Below are 21705 nucleotides of genomic sequence, written 5' to 3' on the forward strand. Positions count from 1 at the left end.
TCACTTCGTAGCTGGAATGCTTAGGAGAAGGAGCTCCTTCCGGCCGGATCCGACCTGCATTCTGTGAAATTTAATTTGGAATCTAAATTCTTTGTTTTTTTATTACAGGGGTCTCCAACTTTTCAGAACTCACGGGTCAAATTGCCCACGAAGCCCGCGGGCCACCAACTCATAGTAAAGTATTTATGATTTTAAGAAGAATCCAGATTTCTATAGGCTTAAATGCATGTAATTCGCAGTTACCCTAAATGATTCTGTAACTGTATATTATTTCTGTCGGAAGAGAGCGCTGCCCAAAAACTAATCAGAGCCCTATAAATTGCAGGGTGTACGATTAACGCGCTCATTTTCCTGTTACTGCAGCTTACATAAGGTTTTCATTGTGATTATGGAAATTGGCGGATAAAGCAATATTGGTGAGGTTGTCTCACCTCCGCCGCGAATACCTTTACGATCGTTTCGGACACAGAAGAGATCAAAGAAAGGGGACTTCTGTACCGACAAAAATGTAAACCAAATCTTTTTTTTTTTTTTCTGTTTCAAAAAATACGCCCTTTTGTGTGAGAGTAATTTTTCCGCAATCGCATTCCAATATACCAATCAATTCCTTCAAGTTTTTAAACTGTTTACGAATTTATGGGACACCCTGTATTTTGTTAACGTGACGCCAAATAGTGCCACCTATCGGTGGATGTTTTCGTTTTCGCCCCCCTTGTGTCACAATCCGATCAGTCGCGCTATACTGTATTTGTTGATTTGTTTCCTAAAATCTCTCCAAATTTATGGGATAACACAGGGTGTCCCATAATATCCCATGTTCGGTTCTCAACCTTTTTTGACTCACGGAGCCCTTTTCAATATTAGGTAGAGAAGTTCTTTTTGTATATAATTTTTATATTTATCTATCAAATTTACTGATTTATTTTATTTTGGCCCTGGAAAGTGCACATTGCACGCCGCGGAGCACCGGTTGAGAACCGCTGTTATAATGGATGCTATCTGATCACAACCAGAATCGTTACCTAAGGCGGGGATTACAATATAAAAGCTTTACAAAAGCTCTTTTTATAAAACTTGAAAATTCCAATCAATAAGCATGTCGGTTACATCCGAAAAAATGCAACTGCTGATGTTATTGGTTGCATTTTGCAAGTTATATAAAAGAACTTTTATCAAACTTTTATTGTGTAATCCCGGCTTGATCGAAAAAAAAAAGAATTGTTTGTTTAATTGTGTGTTTGATTAGCTGTTTTGAATGCTTGAAGAATTTGTTAAAGTTAACGCACAACTAAGGATGACCACGTCACTGTGAATTTGATAAATCGGTTTATTATATGCATGCTTATACCAATCGTCTTGGTAAGTTTGATAAATTTATCACTTTTTACGGCCAGGATTACATTATCCTTTTATAAAATATGAAAAATTTAATCAATAAGCTTATCGGTTGTATTTGCTCGAACGTAACCTATAAGCTTTAATAGTTGGATTTTTTAAGTTTTATGAAAGGGATTTTATCAAACTTTTATAGTGTAATACCGGTCTACCGGTGATTATGCGTAATAACCAAGTGTCGTTGGCGAATTTGATAAATAGTTGCAATTTTCCGCCTTTTTCTGTGATTATGTATAACACCTTAGTGTAATTAGTGAACTTTATAAATATGAAAAAAATTCCAAATGGGTCTAGTACGTGTGATGAATATAGTCGGACCCCGATATAACGATAACAAATCTTATTATCGTACCCCCGATATAATGATACAATACATGCATGAATTATCATTGTATAGTATATCATATACCAAGATTTATCATGTTTACCATCGACGCGACGCTTGGGTATTATGCATAATCGCTAGTAAAACTGATAAACCTTGGGAACTTATCAAACTTACTTAAACGCTTGGTAAGTACGCACAATAACCGGTTATAATGTATGATAGCCGTATTAATCACATTTACCATAATAACCCCAATTTCGGCCGTCCTGAATATCTGATAGAAAATATGTCCTGTATTTTGAACGAAGCCAACTTATTTTTTTTTTCTTTACTGTAATCAATGAATACAATTTCACGGATTGTTAATTATATGTTATGGTAATTATGACTATAAATACATGGATATTCATCTAGCATATTTGTCGACGCATGAAATTTCAAAACTTATAAAAGAAATTGAAATTACTGAAAGAAATTAATTCGAAATTAATGGAAGAAGTAATTCAGAATATCAACGAAAATTCAGAACACACGGAAAAAAATCAATAAAAATTCAGAATTATATGGAAATATATCATTTCAGTGCTATAATGAAATTTGAGAATTAATAAAAGAAAATTACCTCAGAATTCACGGAAGTTCAGAATCAATGAAAGAAATTAATGAAAATTCAGAATCAATGAAAGAAATTAATGAAAATTCAGAATCAATGAAAGAAATTAATGAAAATTCAGAATCAATGAAAGAAATTAATGAAAATTCAGAATCAATGAAAGAAATTAATGAAAATTCGGAATCAATGAAAGAAATTAATGAAAATTCAGAATCAATGAAAGAAAATAATGAAAATTCAGAATAAACGAAAGAAATTGTTTTAAATTCAGAATCAGTGAAAATTCGGAATCATTGAAATAAATTAATGGAAATTCAGAATCTCTGAAAGAAATTAATGGAAATTCAGAATCAGTGAAAATTCGGAATCATTGAAATAAATTAATGGAAATTCAGAATCTCTGAAAGAAATTAATGGAAATTCAGAATCAGTGAAAATTCGGAATCATTGAAATAAATTAATGGAAATTCAGAATCTCTGAAAGAAATTAATGGAAATTCAGAATCTCTGAAAGAAATTAATGGAAATTTAGAATCTCTGAAAGAAATTAATGGAAATTCAGAATCAGTGAAAGAAATTAATGGAAATTCAGAATCTCTGAAAGAAATTAATGGAAATTCAGAATCTCTGAAAGAAATTAATGGAAATTCAGAATCAGTGAAAATTCGGAATCATTGAAATAAATTAATGGAAATTCAGAATCTCTGAAAGAAATTAATGGAAATTCAGAATCTCTGAAAGAAATTAATGGAAATTCAGAATCTCTGAAAGAAATTAATGGAAATTCAGAATCTCTGAAAGAAATTAATGGAAATTCAGAATGTCTGAAAGAAATTAATGGAAATTCAGAATCTCTGAAAGAAATTAATGGAAATTCAGAATCTCTGAAAGAAATTAATGGAAATTCAGAATCTCTGAAAGAAATTAATGGAAATTCAGAATCTCTGAAAGAAATTAATGGAAATTCAGAATCTCTGAAAGAAAATGAAAATTCAGAATCTCTGAAAGAAAATTAAAATTCAGAATCAATAAAAATTCAGAATCTCTGAAAGAAATTAATGGAAATTGAAGATAAACAAAAGAAATTAATGAAAATTGAAGATAAACAAAAGAAATTAATGAAAATCCGGATTTAACGAAAGAAATTAATGAAAAATTCAGAACTATCTTAAAATAAATTGCCCTCGAGCAATAAAATCTCAACATAAAGAAATGATTTCACAGCAAAGAAATTTCAAAGTTAATGAAAGAAGTAGTTCCAAAATTCTAAAAAAAATTCAGAACTAACAGAAAATGAATGAAAATCACGTTCGAGAATTTAATCCAACAAAAAATCGAAAATTCACAAATAAATTAAATTTATGAAAATTCATATCCAATGGAAGAAACAATCTCAGAACTATTGAAAATTCATAATAAACACTGCAAAATTCAGAATCGATGAAAGAAATTCCTGTGGATGGGGGACCGCCCAAGACAATGGGTACGGCCGCGAGTTACGCAGTACAACAGCCAATAACGTCACGTGTACCGGAACTACCATCATCCAATCGGGAGGCCCGCTGCATATATATATATTTTTTTTTTCTCCCTGTACGCGGGAAGGTCCCCATTGTGACAGTAACGTAAGAGGACGGCGATTATAACTTCTCTTTTTTTCAGCCATTTTCGAATAGGCTTTTATGATAATAATCGGGGTTTAAGGTCGCATTTTTAGTGATACAACCGTCAAGTAAGTGTTCTCTTCTTATACTTATGTACAGGTATTTGTGTACAGTACATATTATTATAATACTATTTGTATTTCAAATGCAAGGGGAGGTTGTTTACAATATTCGAGTTGAATTATTTATTGTAGCACGTGCAAAATTTGTTTTTCTAAAAATGCATTACATGGGGAGGGGAGCCTAGTGGAACTATAGCCCTGGGGAATTTGAGGAATGAGTGGGTGAATTAGTAGAATGAAAGAAGGGCGGCATACAGGTGAGGGAAAAGGGCCGTTCAAGTATTACGTCATCATCGATGGGGGGGGGGGGTTCCGATTTCCTCACTTTTGATGACAAGGGAAGAGGGGGGGGGTTTGGCTAATGCTTACGTCATCAACCACCCTTTATGAAAATATGAGTTAGGATTCAGAGGGGCAGAGCTGACAAGGAGGGGGCCAAAAATGGCTAAAAATTTGCTTACGTAATACTTGAACGGCCCCAGACCATAAATCCACCCGGGACCGTCCTTTGAGCATATTGAGCCCTCGGGGCCTTGTAATTTTTCTGAGGCCGTACCTGGCTAAAAATATCTGTTGGTGGCATAGGCGTACGCAGAATTTTCTCGGGGGGGGGGGCGCTTCGATTTTTCCTTTCTGAAGGGTTTTAAAATCATTGAAAGGAAATAATGAAAATTCAGAATCATTGAAACCAATTAATGAAAATTCAGAATCAATAAAAGGGTTAAACAGGGTCTCCTCCACCTGTACGCCGCCCTTCTTTCGTTCTACTAATTGACCACACATTCCTAAAATTCGCCACCCAGGGCTATAGTTCCACTATGCTCCCCCCTCTAATGCATTTTTAGGGGTGGATTTGATGACGGGCGCGCAAGGGGGGGGGGCTGAAATCCCTACCTTAACACTTTTTTTTAAATCTAAGGGCCCCAATGGCGCCCGGGAACACGACCGACCAAAATCCGCTGCAACTTACCTGCAAATTTACATGCTTACTCTCGAAAATTTCAATCGGATTTCATTTTTGTGAGGGCCCCCCCCCCCCTTTTGAAACCTCCGTGTGAGGCCGTGCGTTAAGACGACACTGAATCACAGGCGCCGAAACCAAGAAAACATAGGGGGTGGGGCTGAAAGTTGCTGGCCGTCCCGTATATACGGGACTCAAACGCGTACGCAGGAGGTGGAGGGTACACTGCATTGTTTTTTCAGAAACTATTGGGGGGGGGGAACTCAGCCCTCTTACAAAAGTTGTTGGGGGGGGTACAAATGACGCACTGTTTGCGCACCACTGTTTTAATGCACGGGTTTCCATTTGGTGTTCCCTGACAGCTTTTTAGGGGTTCCGCGTGTTCAAACGCCACGGAACCCTAAAAAATCCCGGATCCCGAAGAGCTTTCAAAGAAGAAAACTAGGTAAACTAGTCAGGTGCTCCCGCACAGGGCCCACTTGGAAGAGGGGGCAGAAGGGGCCTAAATTCCAATTCTTGCACCGCGCTCAGGAATGGTCTGGGTCGGGGGTGTTCAAATGGCCTCAGTCCATAAGCTCCGACGCCTAAGCATTGAATCCGAGCTTTCCTAAAGAGATAAAGGATTATGTCCGTTTAGAGTCTAGGGAGTTTGCAAGCATTGGAATGACTTAGACGCAACGGGCAAGGTCCGTGAACGACCAAAAGAGTGGCGACATAGACATCTTTAAAGCATGTGAAAGCAAAGACTTAGCGAGGTAGGAATTATAACAGGGTCGTAGCATGCCTTCTCGGGGCCCCGGGGCAGCCTTCCCCCCCCCCGAAAGGGTTATTATTATGCATAGTGAGTACATGTTTTGGGAGGCCCAATTCAACTCGGGGGCCCTGGGGCAGTGTCCCCGGTAGATCCTGCCTAATTACGGTCCTGGGTTGTAGGTCTGTGGGTGACCAAAACAATAACCTTCAGCTTGTGTAAGCATGTGAATGACCTGGGGGGGGGGGAAGGACCAGGTCACTAAGTGACAAAAAGAGTCACCAAGTCAATGTGCAAACCTGTCAATGATCAAAAGAATTAGGCTGGGGCGAAGCCTCAGCAGGCTTATAGCCCAGGGCCACAAATTTGAGGAATGAATCGTCCAAAAATTCCGATAAAAATAGGAGATGGGTGCAGTGCCGTCTTAACGCATCGGCTCACCCGGGGGCCGCAAGAGAAGAGGGCCTCATAAAAATGGCAACTAATTGAAATTTTCAAAAATTTTCCAGGTAGGGCCTCTGAAAAATCAATTGTTCCTGGACCCATGATACTCTTAAGACGGCCCTGGATGGGCAGCAAATGTTGTCTGGCCAGCAGGTGACAAAACCATAGATCCGCCTCTAATTATGTCGTATATAGGCAGACACGGCCTCAGATTAAAGTCGGTCGAGGTCCCAGGCGCAGAAGAAAATATTGGGCCCCTTAAATTAGAAAAATTGTGAAGTTTGGGTTTTTCGGGGCCCTTTAAAAGATGGGGCCTGGGCGCGCGCCCGCGTGTTAAATCCGCCTCTGGCTACAGGAATTTTGCTGCTTTTCTTCTTTTGGAGTCGGATTTTCTAGACCCCTCATTCTTCGAATTCACCTCCCTATACTACAATAATTCTCTTGCCCCCTCCCCTCCACCTCTATAAATATCCTGTCTCTAAATCCTCGTTTACATGGGAAATAGAAAAAAGCGGATTTAAAACCTGTTTCTTATCACGTGCAAATATTGCGATAGCATTGGGGGTTCTAGCACCCGCTTGACGTCTTTTTTCCTTCGTAAGGGACGAAACGGAGAGCAGTCATTGGTGAAGATTCTCGATATATATTGCCCATGTAAACGGGCTTAAGTCACTTTTGGTCATTCAAATGCTTGCACACTGTTTTGGACACTCACATACTTCCAGGGCCGCAACTAGTGGGGGGCAGACGGGTCCGGTGCCCCGGGCGCTGAACCAGAAGGGGGCGCCGAATTCACCCTTACAAGGGGCGTCAAAATGCTAGCTTGCCCCGGGGGACAAAATATCTATTTGCGGCCCTACATACTTCACACACGCTAGATCACTCTTTTGGTCCGTCGCTGACCTGGTCCCTAACTCTCTAGACGGGGCGGGGTGGCTCGAGAAAAATCTCCACCCATGCGTAAACTATTTTTAGCGCTCTCTGCCCGAGTCCCCCCCCCCCATCTCGGATTTGGTGCCCAGTGTGTTCATTGAGCACAAGAGCCGCCCCTTCCTCTAGATCGCTCTTTTGGTCAATCACATATGCTTGCACACACACTCTCTAGGTCACTCACGAGCTCGCACTCTCTTTGTTCACTCACATGCTTGCAAACGCTCTAGGTCACTTATTTGGTCACTCGGTGGCCTAGACAACCCCCCCCCCCCTTCTATGGGCAAAGGTGGATTTTAAGGATTTACTGCGTGTAAGCTACGCAAATTTTTCCGCCTTTCCCCCATTTTACTAATTCTCTTGGCCACTCAGTCCTCAAATTCACGGCATTGGGCTAGTCCAATGGGCGGTCTAGCCCAGCCCTGAAGAAGGGGGGGGGGGGGTACAAATGACCCACTGTTTGCGCACCACTGTTTTAATGCACGGGTTTCCATTTGGTGTTCCCTGACGGCTTTTTAGGGGTTCCGCGTGTTCAAATGCCATGGAACCCTAAAAAATCCCGGATCCCGAAGAGCTTTCAAAGAAGAAATCATGAAAAAATGATGACTTTCTTAGTTACTTTTGTCCATGACCATCAAACGGGTAAAAATAAAATTTTATCTGCTGAAATACCCCTTTTAGAAAAGAACTATACTGTACAGTATGTATTTCACGGCCACATATTGAAAAACATCATTTAACTATAACTCTTTCTGTCATCTATCAAATAAAAAACACAACTGTAAATGATTCAAAATAGAATTAATATAAGATCATGTGCGCATAAAAAAACACTATAATATGTATTTATATATACTTTTTAGTTAATAATTTAGATTGTATTAATTAATTAGCTGCGAAATTTTAATAGTTGATATTTGTGCAAAGTAAAATAATATAAGTTAAATATACAAAGCGTAATTATAATCGAAAAAATTGTTTGATACGCTTTTCGATTATAATTATATGCAACATGTTGTAGGGAAATTATAGATATAATTTTACTGTATATAAATAGTAACTGTTAAAGTTTTGGAGCAAAAACAATAATTTAATTAATATTATTGTTTATAAAGTATTTATTAATATTACAATATATTTATTTTTTTCATAAAATGCATAAATTGAAAACCAAGTTTGAATCATATCAGTTGTGTTTTTCACTCGATAGATGGCAGAAAAAAATCTAGTTTAATGATGTTTTTTAGCGGTTTTTTAGTATAGTACTGTGTAGTTGTTTTCTGAAAGGCGTCACTGATGAAATTTTACTTTTATCCGTTTGTATTATGGACAAAAGTAACTAAGAATGCCATCATTTTTTTCATGGTTAATAAGTTTATAACCATATGTACGTTTAGAATCTGGAAATGAGTAAGAATTAGAATGCACAGCCTGCCAGGCCATCTGTAAGCCGTTGAAATTGCCCTGAGGGCAGGTCTCGGCGAAGTATTCCTCGCATTCCGCAATTAGAATGCTTGAGTACATATGTGGAGATTTTTTGCTGCGAAGAAAGAAATTTCCCTGTATTGTATACGTCATTTTGAGAATCTATGCGCAACGAAACAGGTCAATGCAGGCAAAATAAAAAACATTATGCCCCCATCTGGAAGGAAACAAAGTTGGGGGCACATTTCCCTTTCCCCGCGAGCATCTCTGTGCACATCATGCCCCCAAGACTGAGATCTTTAGTGGAGCCTCCTCAATATTGAGTTTATAGTGTAAAAAAACGACAACTCAAATAAACACCCTATAATTCAATGATTAGCTTCATGTTTAATTCCAACATTTTCATGATTATTTAAAGCACATGCCAGAGTTCTTGCACAGGAGCTCTGGCGATGGTTACAATAAAAGCTCTTGATTCGTGAATGTACCTCCAATAGGATGACAGGGCTCCAACCTCTTGAGTCCCAACGACTGTTGCCCATCCTGCAGCATAGCCCCCCATAAGACGAGATCTTTGTTGGGCTCCCAGGTAAGACTTCACTCAGGGCAGGACTCGGGCAGGTGCGAAGGGTGCGGCCGGAAACTTTTTGGGGCCGCAAAAGGGGATAAAAATGTTTTGATTACGTTTTGACTGTAAGGTTGAGGGTTTTGACTCTTAGGTAGATAATTGGTTTTCTATCCCTGAGAGCCCCAAATCTTCAAGTGCCTGCGGCGCACTTGCAATTTTTTTAATGGGAAGCGACACCATGTCCATATTTATTGCCAAATGACATTTTTTTATGACTACGAAGGAGTTTTACAGTCGTTCTCGGGCACCAGAGTGCCTATAGACACCCTGGAGTGGACACCCTATTGGAAAATCCTTGTTTAGAGGGGCCGCGATTATTTTATTTATTTTTTTTTTGCACCGGGCCGCCAAATAACTAAGCCCGTCCCTGACTTCACGGACCCATCTATGATGAAGTAAGACAGACTTTCTCCCAAATTGTTTGCGCAACGTATATCTCTGCAACCGCGCGTTGGCTTTATAGAAACGTACTTTCAATTACAAAAAGTTTTCAAACGACGTTCAGTTGCTTAAAATATCAAAATTTGTTTGAGAGGTCGTATGTATGGAAAAAAATGAGAATTAACTTTTTATACAGTCCCCGTGTGCTCAAAAATCAAATTAGAAAGTTGTCTTCCCTGATACCTACAAAAAAAATCCACTTTTCCAACTGCAATATTCACTGAGATATTCAAATTCGAAAAATTTGAGAAAAAAAAAACAACTCTAAATGCGACAAAAACCCTTTCACCTGCATTTTCAAAGCTGTTTTCTCCCAACTTTCCTCCGTTTTACGAATTCCAATATCTCAGTGAATATTGCAGTTAGAAAAGTGGATTTTTTTTTTTTTTTTGCCTTAGAAGAGAGACCGATCGATAATTTTCTAATTGGGTTTTTGAGTTTTCGGGGGCTGTATAGAAAGTTAATTTCCTTATTTTTTTCATGTATACGACCCCTCAAAGAATTTTTGATATTTTAAGTAACTGCAGATCGTTAGAAAACTTTTTGTAATTGAAAGTATGTTTCTAAAGCCAACGGTTGCAGAGATATCCGCTGTGCAAACAGCCTGTAGTGTGAAAAACATAAATGATATGAATAATCTCGGGCCCTGGGCTCGAGCTCTGTCAGCCCCCCCCCCCCACCCCCGTAGGGGCCACGCAGGGACCTCAGTTGAATACGGATAAGATCTGGCACAATGATTTATGATAATAAATATGTATATTAAGAGCAGAGACTACTACACATGGGGGAAAGGGGTGGGGGGGGCTGTGCCCTCTCACGACATGAATCGAAATTCCCTTGACGTTGAACATAAACAGTATGGCGCACTATGATGGTGATATCAATTCATACATACATATTTACATTGTCGACTCCACCTTTGACGCTGGGGGGCAATGCCCTCCCCCGTATCTCCGCCCATGTTTGTGAGTTGTTGTTATGTAAGTACAATAGCATTATGTAGGTCTGCCTGAATATATATTCAGGCACGAAAATTGAAAGAGAAGGAATTAGAGATAGTCTGTGTTCAGAGAAACGCCAACGTAGTGTCTTTTTAAGTTGAATTGAAATCAACTTTTTAAGTTGAAAAAAAGAGCGATGAAAATCTATTCCATCGCTCTTTTTTTTCCATGTTCATTTGAACATATTGAGGTTTTGTAGAAAAAGTTCTGCCGTTCAACCATGAATATCATCACGGAACAACAAAAAAATCCAAGAATGCTCCGTGGAACACAGTCTGGGAACCACTGGTCTGGGCATTTTAGGAGGTGGTTCAGTGTTTCTCAACTGGTGGTCTTGTTGGAAGTCTGGGGGGGGGGGAGGCACGGTCATTATTGCTGGAGGGGACACGATGATGATGATATCAATTCATATATACATTAGATCAGTCGACTCCACCTTTGACGCAATGCCCCTCCCCCCCGTATCTCCTCAAACAACAACTCACAATCTCATGTTTGTGAGTTGTTGTTATGTAAGTACAATATCCTTATGTAGGCCTGCCTTCTTACTCTCTGCGGAGAGAAAGGTCCATAAAAAAATCAACAATCTTCTACCAAACGATAGACTAAGAGATTCTAAGGGGCATGGGTGAAAATCAAATGAAAGGGGGTCTTGACTGAGGGGAGAGGGCCACAGACATTTGTGATAAAATACATTTGGATCCAAAGAAATCGAGCTTTTAAGTGAAATGTGGCGGAGTGTGAAAGTGTGACTTCTTTTAGAATCGCATAGAACCAGGGCCATCTGTACACATAGCTCGAGTCCATAGAGGGCCTACGTGATCAAATCTTGTAATATGATTTTTTGAAGGAATTATTCAAATATGTAAACTGTTACTTCCAGCTAAGTACGGTGTCTTATTAGTACATCACCTTTCGGAGGATAAAGTCCAGGGGGGTCTCGCTCTTAGACAGAAAAGTATTTACGAGGAGAGAGGGTGTTATCTTGGACTATTGTGTATAGCAGAAGTTGACAAATTCCAGATTGCCTTGTTTACTAAAAAGTTGGAATTGACGCATACATCAGTTTTTCTATACTTTATTGCTAAATTGGAGAGCGGGAGTTTATGTTCAATTTCACTGTCGTTTCTCGGATTTTGAGAATTTGACCGTAGATTTCAAATTCTAGTTTGTTTTGTTAGGTATCATTTCTTAGTATAACATTACGAGCAAAGAATGTGAAGAAGAAAACGATTTATGAGCAATGGCAGATTTCATTTGGAAGAAGAATTTCGAAAAAAATTTTCGGAGGAGAACCAAAGTGACAGGACAATAGACTTAAGTGGCCGTTCAAGTATTACGTCAACAAATTTTTGACACCGTCCCCGCCCCCCCCCCCACTTGTCAGCAAAAATTTCGTCAGCTCTGCCCTCCACCTCCTAACGCATATTGGTGGGATCAGAGACGTTCGTGGGTGGGGGGGGGGGTGTTCGCAGCCCCTTCCCCCAGACCATCAAAAATTTATTTTTTAATGCAAAAAATATTTAGTAAAATATAGTAGTATAATTATATTCTCCGAAAGATTATTCTCGAGAATTTTACATCTCTACATTCACAGATCACTTAAGTGACTCGCAATAGTTCCAGAACGTTTTAGCGATCCGTGGCATATTTAAAGATGCCTGCAGTGACATGTGGCACAGTTTTAGAGCACCGGTGCGGCCCCAGTGCGGTTCTACATCACTAAAGTTACCCACGGCACATTCTCAGATTACTTAAGTGATCCGCGACATAATCACGGATCACTTGTATGACGCGCGGCACATTTCCAGATCACTTGGATCCATGAAACATTTAGAGATCACTGAAGTGGCTGTGTGTAGGGGACATATCAACAGGTAGAGTGTTAGTTCAGGTGCCCACAAACTAGCGAAAGGTTTTACTCGTTTTTGACGCAGCGAGTAAGATGCTATTAAGAATATTTCATGTTTTCATAAAGGGTGTTTGATGTCGTAAGCATCATCTACCCCTCCCCCCTTATCATCAAAAGTCAGCAAATCGGAAACCTCCCATCGATGCTGACTTAATACTTAATAACCCCTAAGCACATTAATCCATTATATGTCCTTTTTTAACATTTCTTGGGGGACCGGGGCCCCTAATCCCCGCCCCCTTTCGGATGAACTTTGTATTTAATATAATCTGAAACGAAATATTTTACTGTGAAGATAAGCGAAATATCAAACTTTTTTCAGAGCAGGAGGAATTTCTAATTTATATGTACTTAAAACATGGCGAGATGAAAAAATTACTTTCATTTCCATTCATTGAAATCACTAAGTCTTAACAAATGAGAATTTAAGGAAATCTTTTTTTTCTTCAGGGGTCTCATAAGAAAAATCCCGAGGACAGTGGAATAGGATGGAACATTACGGAACAATCGGGAATACTGCAGCAAAACGTGGTGGAAAACGGAACAAAAGAGGAAAACGCAATAGAAGAAAGAGAGGAAACGGAAGATGGACTGAACGGAATGATTTGACGGAACATGTAGGGTCGGCAGGGCGTGGTGGAAGATGGAACGAGACGACAGAACATGGTGGGAGAGGAACTGGAAACAGTAGGAGCTGGGAAGAACGGAATGAAAGATGGAATGAGGTGACAGAATATGATGGCAGAAGAGCCGGAAACGTTGTAAGTTGGGCAGAACTGAATGAGAGAGGTAGTAACGAGACGACGGAACATGACGGAAGAGGAACTGGAAACAGGATATTGGCAAAACGGAATGAAAGATGGTACGAGACGACAGAACATGGTGGAGGAGGGTTTAGAAACGGTGGAAGTTGGGCAGAACGGAACGAGGCCGCTGAACATGGCGGAAGAGGGACTGGAAACGGTGGGAGTTGGGCAGAACGGAACGAGGCCGCTGAACATGGCGGAAGAGGGACTAGAAACGGTGGGAATTGGGCAGAACGGAACGAGGCCGCTGAACATGGCGGAAGAGGGACTAGAAACGGTGGAAATTGGGCAGAACGGAATGAAAGATGGTACGAAACGACAGAACATGGTGGAAGAGGGACTAGGAACGATGGGAATTGGGCAGAACGTGATGGAAGGTGGGACAAAACGACAGGAAACAGCAGAGGAAGTACCGGGCGTGATATAAGATTGTACGAGACGGTAGAGCGTAACGGAAGAGGTGCGGGAAACGGTAGATGGATAGATCGGAACGAAACGACGGGAAACAATAGAAGATTGATAGAACGTGGTACAGGGCTGTACGAGACGACCGAACGTAGTGGAAGAGGGCCAGGAAATGGTAGCAATCCGGCAGATCGTGACGGAGGATGGAACGGGCAGGCAGGGCCCGATATAAGATGGGACGAGATGATAGAACGTAACAGAAGAGAGGTGAGAAACGGTAGAAGATGGACAGATCGTAATGTAAGAGAGAACGAGGCGACCGGAAACAGCAGAACATGGACTGAGAATGATGTAAGATTGTACGAAACGATAGAGCGTAATGAAGGAGGATCAGGGAATGATGGAATATGGATAGATGATCATGATGGGGGGTGGAACGGGTCGGCAGAGCGTGGTGGAAGATGGAACGAAACGACAGGTAACGGTAGAAGATGGATTGCAGGTAACGCAAGAGGGAGCGCGGCGACAAGAAACAATAGAACATGGACAGAGCGTAATACGAGACTATACGAAACGACAGAGCGTGATGGAAGAAGAGCTAGAAATTATAATAGTTGGACTGGGCGTGATGAAGGATTGGGCGGAATGGCAGAGCTTCATGGAGGATGGAACGGAACGCCAGAACGTGACGGAAGATGGAACGAGACGATACTGCGTGATAGAGGAAGAGCGGGAAATGATAGAACATGGACAGATCATGATGAGAGAGAAAACGAAACACGATGGGCAGATCGTGCAGAAAGATTGATCGGGGTACTGATGGTGCGTGATGGAAGGCGAACAGAACGCGTTAGAAGAACGGACGAGCCAATACGAGCAGTAGCCGAGCCTATACGAGTGGTACACGATAGAACGGTAGCCGAGCCTACACGAGTAGTACGCGATGGAAGAGTAGCGTATGCAGTGGCAGAACGCAATATTGTCAGAGTGAGGATACTAGAAAGCATGATGAACGGCTTGAGAATAGCTGAACAGTTGAACAGAGCAAGAGCGGCAGAAGACGTGATCGACGATGTGTCTCCATTGGGTTCAAGTGAAAATATAACAGAGCATTTGCCCAGTTTCACGATTTCCAACGAGCACAAGAAGCCAGAATGTTCGATATGCCTTGTGGAAGCAGAAGTTGGTCAAGAAATGATGCCTCTACTTTGTAATCACATTTTTCATAAGCATTGCATTTCCGAATGGTTGAAAACGGAACGTACTTGTCCAATATGCAGATATGACCAGAACGAAGGTCTCACTGTAGCCCGTGCTCTTACATACTAATAAAAAAAATATGCCTAGCCACATGCCGGTGTCTTCAAAGTTTGAGGAATGTTTAAATTTCTATCCTACGATTGTTGAGTGCACAAGTTATACATTCCTCTCATGCAGGTGCCATCTGTCTCTTACCCAAAGAAAAACAGGGTCTCTCAATGTGAATTGGGGTTCTTCCATTTTCAACTGAACTTAAGTCAGTATAAATTGATGAAAAAAAAATCTCCTGTTTACTTGATGGATAATTATGTTCTATCGCATCCTCATTTCGTAATTTTTGTTACTGTTAATTGTTGTAAACTTGAAATAAAAATTACCTACTATGCCAAATTGCAAAAACAGAATTTTTTATTTTCATTATTAGTAACTATAAATACAATCACAGGTGATGACAGAATTTTAACAAAGAAAGGAGAAAACCACATGCATGTGAAGACAATTTGAGACAGGATTTCATCTGCAAATAACAATATGGTTATATAGTTATCGCAAACAACATAAGTTATCGCAGATATTGCACACTAAAGACATGCTGTGAGATCCAAAGACAAAAAAGAACAATATCACTGTTATGTGCCTGAATGTAAAAATCTCATTTCATAAACAGAAAAGTCAACTAAAAAAATTTCAAAAGCTTTGGTGATGTGTGATAATTGTATAAAGGGCGCACAAATTGAATTGATAACTAACACAAGACTCTCCACAGTGATGCGTGCCTACTCTCTGTCACAATTCTTCCATTGGAAGACATGGAGGGGATGGTTTTTCGAGGTGCTATTTTAACAAAAATAGAGCGTCAGAAAAGCGCATATATATTTTTGAAATTCAATGGAGTTATTACAGACAATAGTTGAAACCCCCCCCCCCCCGAATCTTGTTGGGAAATCGAGCCACGAGCATGCAGAGAAAATACTCAGATGTCCTCTGTTAGCAGGCCTGTAGCCAGAAATTTTGTTCTGGAAGGTGGCAAAGTGGTAGAACAATAGGTTTGGAAAATCTCTTTCCCTTTTTTCAGTCATTTTCTTACATTTTGGCTACAACCTCATCTGTTAGTAACTACAAACTGACAAGTTCGTTCAGAGCAGGGTCACAACAAGGTGAGAACAGGCATATCCAAAGTCACTTGCCCTCCTATTTTAGTGAAAATTCTCCACTCTGGGGCTGTAACCTGCTTAGTTTTGTCTCCCCACTCCCCTCCTTCTCATAAACACAACTCTGGTGACATTCCAGACAGTTCTGTTGCTCTGTAATGGGGGTAACAATTCATCCAGAGCCAGAATTAACCTCTGTGCTTTTGCAAGAATGGCCTGCTATTCTGATCCAATAATTTCTGTATAACCCTAATGATAGAATAGCCAATGTAATCACACTAAAGGTGGAACCACCCCAGGAGCCATAGCCAGAAAATTCTTTCAGATGGGGAGAAAAGAAGGTAGAGAACAATCGATTTAATCATATTAATCCACATCAGTTGTTTCCTTGCACTTTGGAAGCTCGCTACCCATTTATAATAATATATAATATATAGATATAAACTTCTTCTGTGTGGTTGGTTGGTAACTTGAAACATGTACATGTACGGAAGATGCCTGTGGTCAGATAATGTGTAAGAGACTAGGTGAACATTAGTGGTGTAGGACCTATCAACTTTGGGAACCTCTGTCATAAAATACATTACGATGCACTAGTGTTCAAGGATACAATTAATAAAGGCTAAGCTCAAAAATAAATACCACCAAATATATCTTCTTTTTTTTTAACTTCAACACCAAAATATCTTTACGTATAAAATATAATAGCAAGAATGCTACAAGATAAGTTACATTATAATACAATTTTAGATCTCCGATAACTGTGTGTCACTAACGTTGTCATGTCATGAGCTATTTGCAAACCAAGTTACTTATCAGAAAATTATTTATCTTTGGGAAAAGTCTTGATGAAGGGCTGGAAAGAATGTTCGAAGCCCCTTTAAAAACCAAACATTTCTGCATGTGTGGCTGCAGAATCATCATGTTTATAAAATAGCACATACGCTTTAATTTACATAGAAAACACCATCTAGTGGCAAATTCTAGTACTGATTCCCCCCCCCTCAATTCATTACCATTCCTTCCTCAAGATGTTCCCAAACATTTTGATTTCATAAATAGAAAACACATTGTTTCATAGCTTTCTGATGGGTAGTTAAAGTTGTAGACAGCTTAAAGCATACTGAGTACAATTATAGATGCCCTGCATGTCTATATAACTTAACATCAAGGGCATACATACATCAGCAATCAATTGCGAGGTAAACTTAAAAAGTTAAAAGTTAACTTAAAGTTAAAATCATGAAGATATGTTGTGAAATGATTGGTCTGCCATATATAATAATATAATATGATGATCTTAAAAAATATTGGAGACACGTATAATCCAATTTTAAGAACGTTTAATCGAAAAGCTCTTTTCACATTGAGTGGGTAAAAATATTTTTCATCTCACATAACATCATTCAAGAACATCACTATATCGAATTACAGCAATACACCCACAACACTGCAAAAGTTCAGAAAGTAATTTAATCATCATGGATTCATTAAAGCATCCAGTTTTTGGGAGCGGGGGTCACAGAGGTTAAGAACAATTATTTTGAAATTTTGTGACTAGTCCAAGGACTTCACAGAACTAGTTTGTTAAGATGCATTGTTGATTAGAACTAAAGTACTGAAGTTGAAATGAGAAAGGCTTTTTTTCAGCAATTACAAATCCATAGCATTTTCAAAAGTAGGCCCTAGGAAAATCAATCAGAAATCTTGTGACTAGAGATGTGAGGGTAGAATATTCTCCTGGAAGTAAAAATTGGAGAATAATCGAGAATATTGATTTTTCTTTTAACTAATTAAAAAAACTTATACTAATTTTGTTTATGTTATGAAATATAATCCAGTTTCCATTGCCAGAAACATTTAAAACGAAACAATTTTCGGCACATAATCACCTCATAATGACAACTTTTAATTTGGGAATATTCTCAATTGTGTGAGAATTTTATGTTTATTACATTTCTTTAAAAATTGAAAATTGTTCGAACTTTTGCACTGGGTGTGCACAACACACATTTCCACAAATATTACACAAAACTGAAAAACTTTTGTACATCAAACGCTACAAATACGGTGCCCCATCGCTATTGAAATCACTGGTAAAAACTCTGAATTGCTAAGAATGAATTCAAATCAATGCTATAACATCATAGAATTCTCACTTGATAAAACCAACTCCTTTTCGATGAAATTTCCCACAGCAAATCGAAATACTAGAGCAAAGAAGAGCTAACGCCAAACACTAAAGGAACTTTTATGATTTTTCACACACAAATGATATCAAGCAACTGATTCCATCGTAAAAACTACCATAGGTAAAGTATAAAAATTCAAGTAGCTAAGAGAACAAATGATCCCAGATTTTTTTATTAGAAAGTCATCATATAATGTGAGACAACAGTTTTCTTAACCCTCTGTTGGGCACAATGTGTCTCTCAGACACATTGCAAACTCATTTTACATTGTGCATTTTATATGTTGTGCTCGACGGAGGGTTAATTAATAGTGAAAGATAATGACTTACTATTTAACAGCACTATGCATCATCGGCATAGTGCACATAAAATTTTGACATTACAGTATGTTAAAATACTATGCATGTAAATATTTTTCAAATGCTCATTTTGTCATTCACTGGTCATAAAAATCACTTCGTTCAATATAATCAAAATTCTCCAAGATGATTTCACTACGCGGTGAGCACAGTACAACCAAACTTTTATTTAAAAAATCACACAGAAGAGACTTTGAAACTTTCAGAATATGTCATTTGACTCTGTACAAAAGCATAAAACATAATTACTGTATATACTCGTGTATAAGCCAAGTTTTGTTGTGGAAAAATTTGTTCCTAAAGTGTGGGGGGGGGGGATCGGCTTATACTTGAGTCAGTTTTTAATGAGAAAATACCGACCTCCGCAATCAATAGTCATTTTTGTAGCAGTGTTCGAGAAACCAGCATTATTTGTATGGGATATGTTTGAACCCCACAGAACCGATAATATCAAAGCAGACGCAAAGAAATCGAAAACATCATTGGTGGGCTAACGTCGATTGTACAGCTTTTAGATGTGAGCATCAACAAGTCTCTCAAAGACTATTTGAGGAATTTGTGCATCCAATGGATGAGTTCCGATGATAAAGAAACTACAAAAAGTGGTGCCTTGAAGAAACCTGATATTGGCTTGGTGTGCCAATGAGTACATGAGGCGTGGAATTCTGTTTCCACCGAAATTATCATTCGATCCTTAAAAAAGTGTTGCATCAACAATGCGATGGACAGAACTGAAGATGATATCATCTTTAAAAGTGACAATGGCAATGACAGCCCAGATGAGGATAAAAACAAAGATGCCACACCCCCTACAATGATCCGATGGATTACGATGAGCTTGGAGACTCAAAAGAAATAGATAAAAAAGTTTGAATCATTTTCTATTGTAAATTTCCTTAATTATTCATTTTGCCTGAAAATATAAGAATTTTTTTTCTCTAAAATGCACGGATTTTTTGGGGTTGGCTTATACACAGGTTTTCAATTTATTGCTGTTTTGATGGTCCTGAAGTGGGGGGGGGGGGGTCGGCTTATACACGAGTATATACGGTAAATCATATGCGATTTTTAAACATGAAAGACATTGAAGCAGAGTCGCCCCCGTGCGACAAGTGTGGTTGCACTGGGATAAACAATTTAGACCCTAATACACCCCTCCCTCGCTTTGTAGGGTCCTTTCCTGTTGGAGGTAAATTGTTGGGAGCATTCATCAATTCTTGAATTATTTCCTGCATAAATTCTAAATTTTCATCAATCCTGGAATTTTTTTACACCAATAATGCTGAATTTTCATCAAGTGAGTGTGGAGTTATTCAGAAAATATCTGTTTCCTTGATATCTTGGGCTGAGGAAAAAAGCTGTCTATCTCTCCCCATTTTTCATTCAGTTAGAATAAAATTATCCAATCTGTTTGCGGACCACCTATGCCACTGCTGCAGACCACAGATTGAGAAATGCTGGTCTAGATGCACTCCGGCCTCCCCTATTATTTCTGCACCAGGTCATGTCTGTTAAGAGCAGCTCTGCATTGAAGAACCAGACACACTTTGCTTCACATCCCATAGGAATAACGGAACATTTGAGCCTGAATGACAGTAAAATTTGCTGATCAAACAAAATTAATTGGATGTAATGTTATTGAAAAATAAAAAATAAAGGAACTAGATTGACTGGCTTTGAACAGGAAAACAAAGAGAAATAACAAAATATTAAAGACAGAACAGATCAAATAGATGAAAACATCAATATTTCATCCTCACATTTCTCTCATCACAGTACCGCACATGTGACACAAGATTCCTTCCATGCTTAAAATAAAAGTGCACAGACATACACGCACACAAGTTAAAAAAATTAAAATGAAATTCTCTTAAATATACACCGACACCTTAAATAAAAAATAGTAATCTTTGATAGCATCACTGTGTTAAAACTATATGCTTCCTACAAAGTAGTGGATGTCACTGGCATGATGCCGTGAACGAGAAGAACTGGAGGAAGACTAGCTGTCATGGTATCCAGCTTCTCCAAATACGACAAATGTTCTTTGGGATTCGCAGGAGGAGGAGCCAGATACATAAATAACACACCAGTCTGGTGACTGTGCTGCTTTATCAAAGCGTTTATAGCGGAAAAATACCCAGTGTTAATAAGTGGTAAGTTTTTTTCATCATAATCCAAAAGCCCGAGAATATGATCGCAAAAAATAATACTTATAGACGCATTTACTCTAAGGAGACGCAACATATTCTCCCATATCGACATCTGCTGTTCTGCATTTTCAGAATGAGCACTGATGCACATGAACACTCTAACTTTGGTGTGCTTTTTCCACCCTGTGACCATGTTCAAGATGCATGCTAACTGCATAACGAACTGCCAGCAGTTGTCTATGGTCAACAAGTTCTCTGGCTTGAAGAAATTCATTGGCCAAACATCTATGTATTTGATTTTACCATTTTTCTTGACTATTTGCTCTTTGTTTAGTCGATGGAAATGCCTGGCTAGGCATGCGTTCTTTTGCAGGCGGAATATGCAGTCCCAGATCATCTGCACGTACTCTTGTGCACTGAGATATCTATCTGAATCATCCTCACGTAATTGCAAAAATACCTGGTCGTTCAAAACAACCCTTTGAAGCTCCTTGTACATCGAGTCTTTCTCAAAAAAGTCTTCGGGTCTGTTACGATCGTAAAATCCAAAAAGAACGGTGTTGGGTTTCATAGCACCCAAGCCAGAAACCCGAGCAAGATGGTGAAAACCCTCTCGAACACTGTTGGCCATCGTCACTTCTACAAACGCCTTAACCTAAATAAGAAGAAAAAGAGGTTGAGCATGTTGCTCAGTCTGTGAATAATTAAAATCACAAGAAACTAAGCTTATTAAAGTCAAATATAAAATACATAAAAAAAAAAATGTTGGCTGTTTAAGACAGAAAAACAGTTTAGCCAATTTTTGTCTAAAATTTTAGAACCAG

The 21705-nt window shown here is 39.1% G+C and overlaps 2 protein-coding genes across 6 annotated transcripts in view; one reads left to right on the forward strand and one right to left on the reverse strand.

Annotated features, from left to right (window-relative positions):
* Nucleotides 1-15419, forward strand: LOC149078078 (uncharacterized). 3 transcript variants are annotated; one of them, XM_089241672.1, is made up of 2 exons: nucleotides 1-174; nucleotides 13006-15413. In XM_089241672.1, exon 2 carries the CDS (start codon nucleotides 13044-13046, stop codon nucleotides 15093-15095), a length of 2052 nt encoding a protein of 683 aa, XP_089097798.1. In that variant the 5' UTR covers nucleotides 1-174; nucleotides 13006-13043; the 3' UTR covers nucleotides 15096-15413. The 3 variants fall into 3 exon arrangements, with proteins under 3 accessions (XP_089097798.1, XP_089097799.1, XP_089097797.1); XM_089241673.1 differs by having other exon boundaries at nucleotides 21-179; XM_089241671.1 differs by lacking the exon at nucleotides 1-174 and adding an exon at nucleotides 3941-4068 and having other exon boundaries at nucleotides 13006-15419.
* The window catches only part of LOC149078079 (solute carrier family 12 member 9), a 26527-nt gene continuing 20238 nt past the window's right edge, over nucleotides 15417-21705 (reverse strand). For all 3 annotated transcript variants that reach the window (XM_089241669.1, XM_089241670.1, XM_089241668.1), the window contains exon 13: nucleotides 15417-21536. In XM_089241669.1, the coding sequence (XP_089097795.1) occupies nucleotides 20673-21536 (864 nt within the window). In that variant the 3' untranslated portion in view covers nucleotides 15417-20672. The remainder of the gene's footprint in view (nucleotides 21537-21705) is intronic.

The sequence above is a fragment of the Pholcus phalangioides genome, unplaced genomic scaffold (assembly GCF_987345545.1).
Source record: "Pholcus phalangioides strain wild (caught in Gottingen) unplaced genomic scaffold, Ppha-v1.0 ptg000014l_1, whole genome shotgun sequence".
NCBI lineage: Eukaryota > Metazoa > Arthropoda > Arachnida > Araneae > Pholcidae > Pholcus > Pholcus phalangioides.

Excerpts from the sequence above, each read along its gene's own strand:
- LOC149078078 (XM_089241672.1), top strand. The coding sequence starts at position 13,044 with ATGGAACATTACGGAACAATCGGGAATACTGCAGCAAAACGTGGTGGA.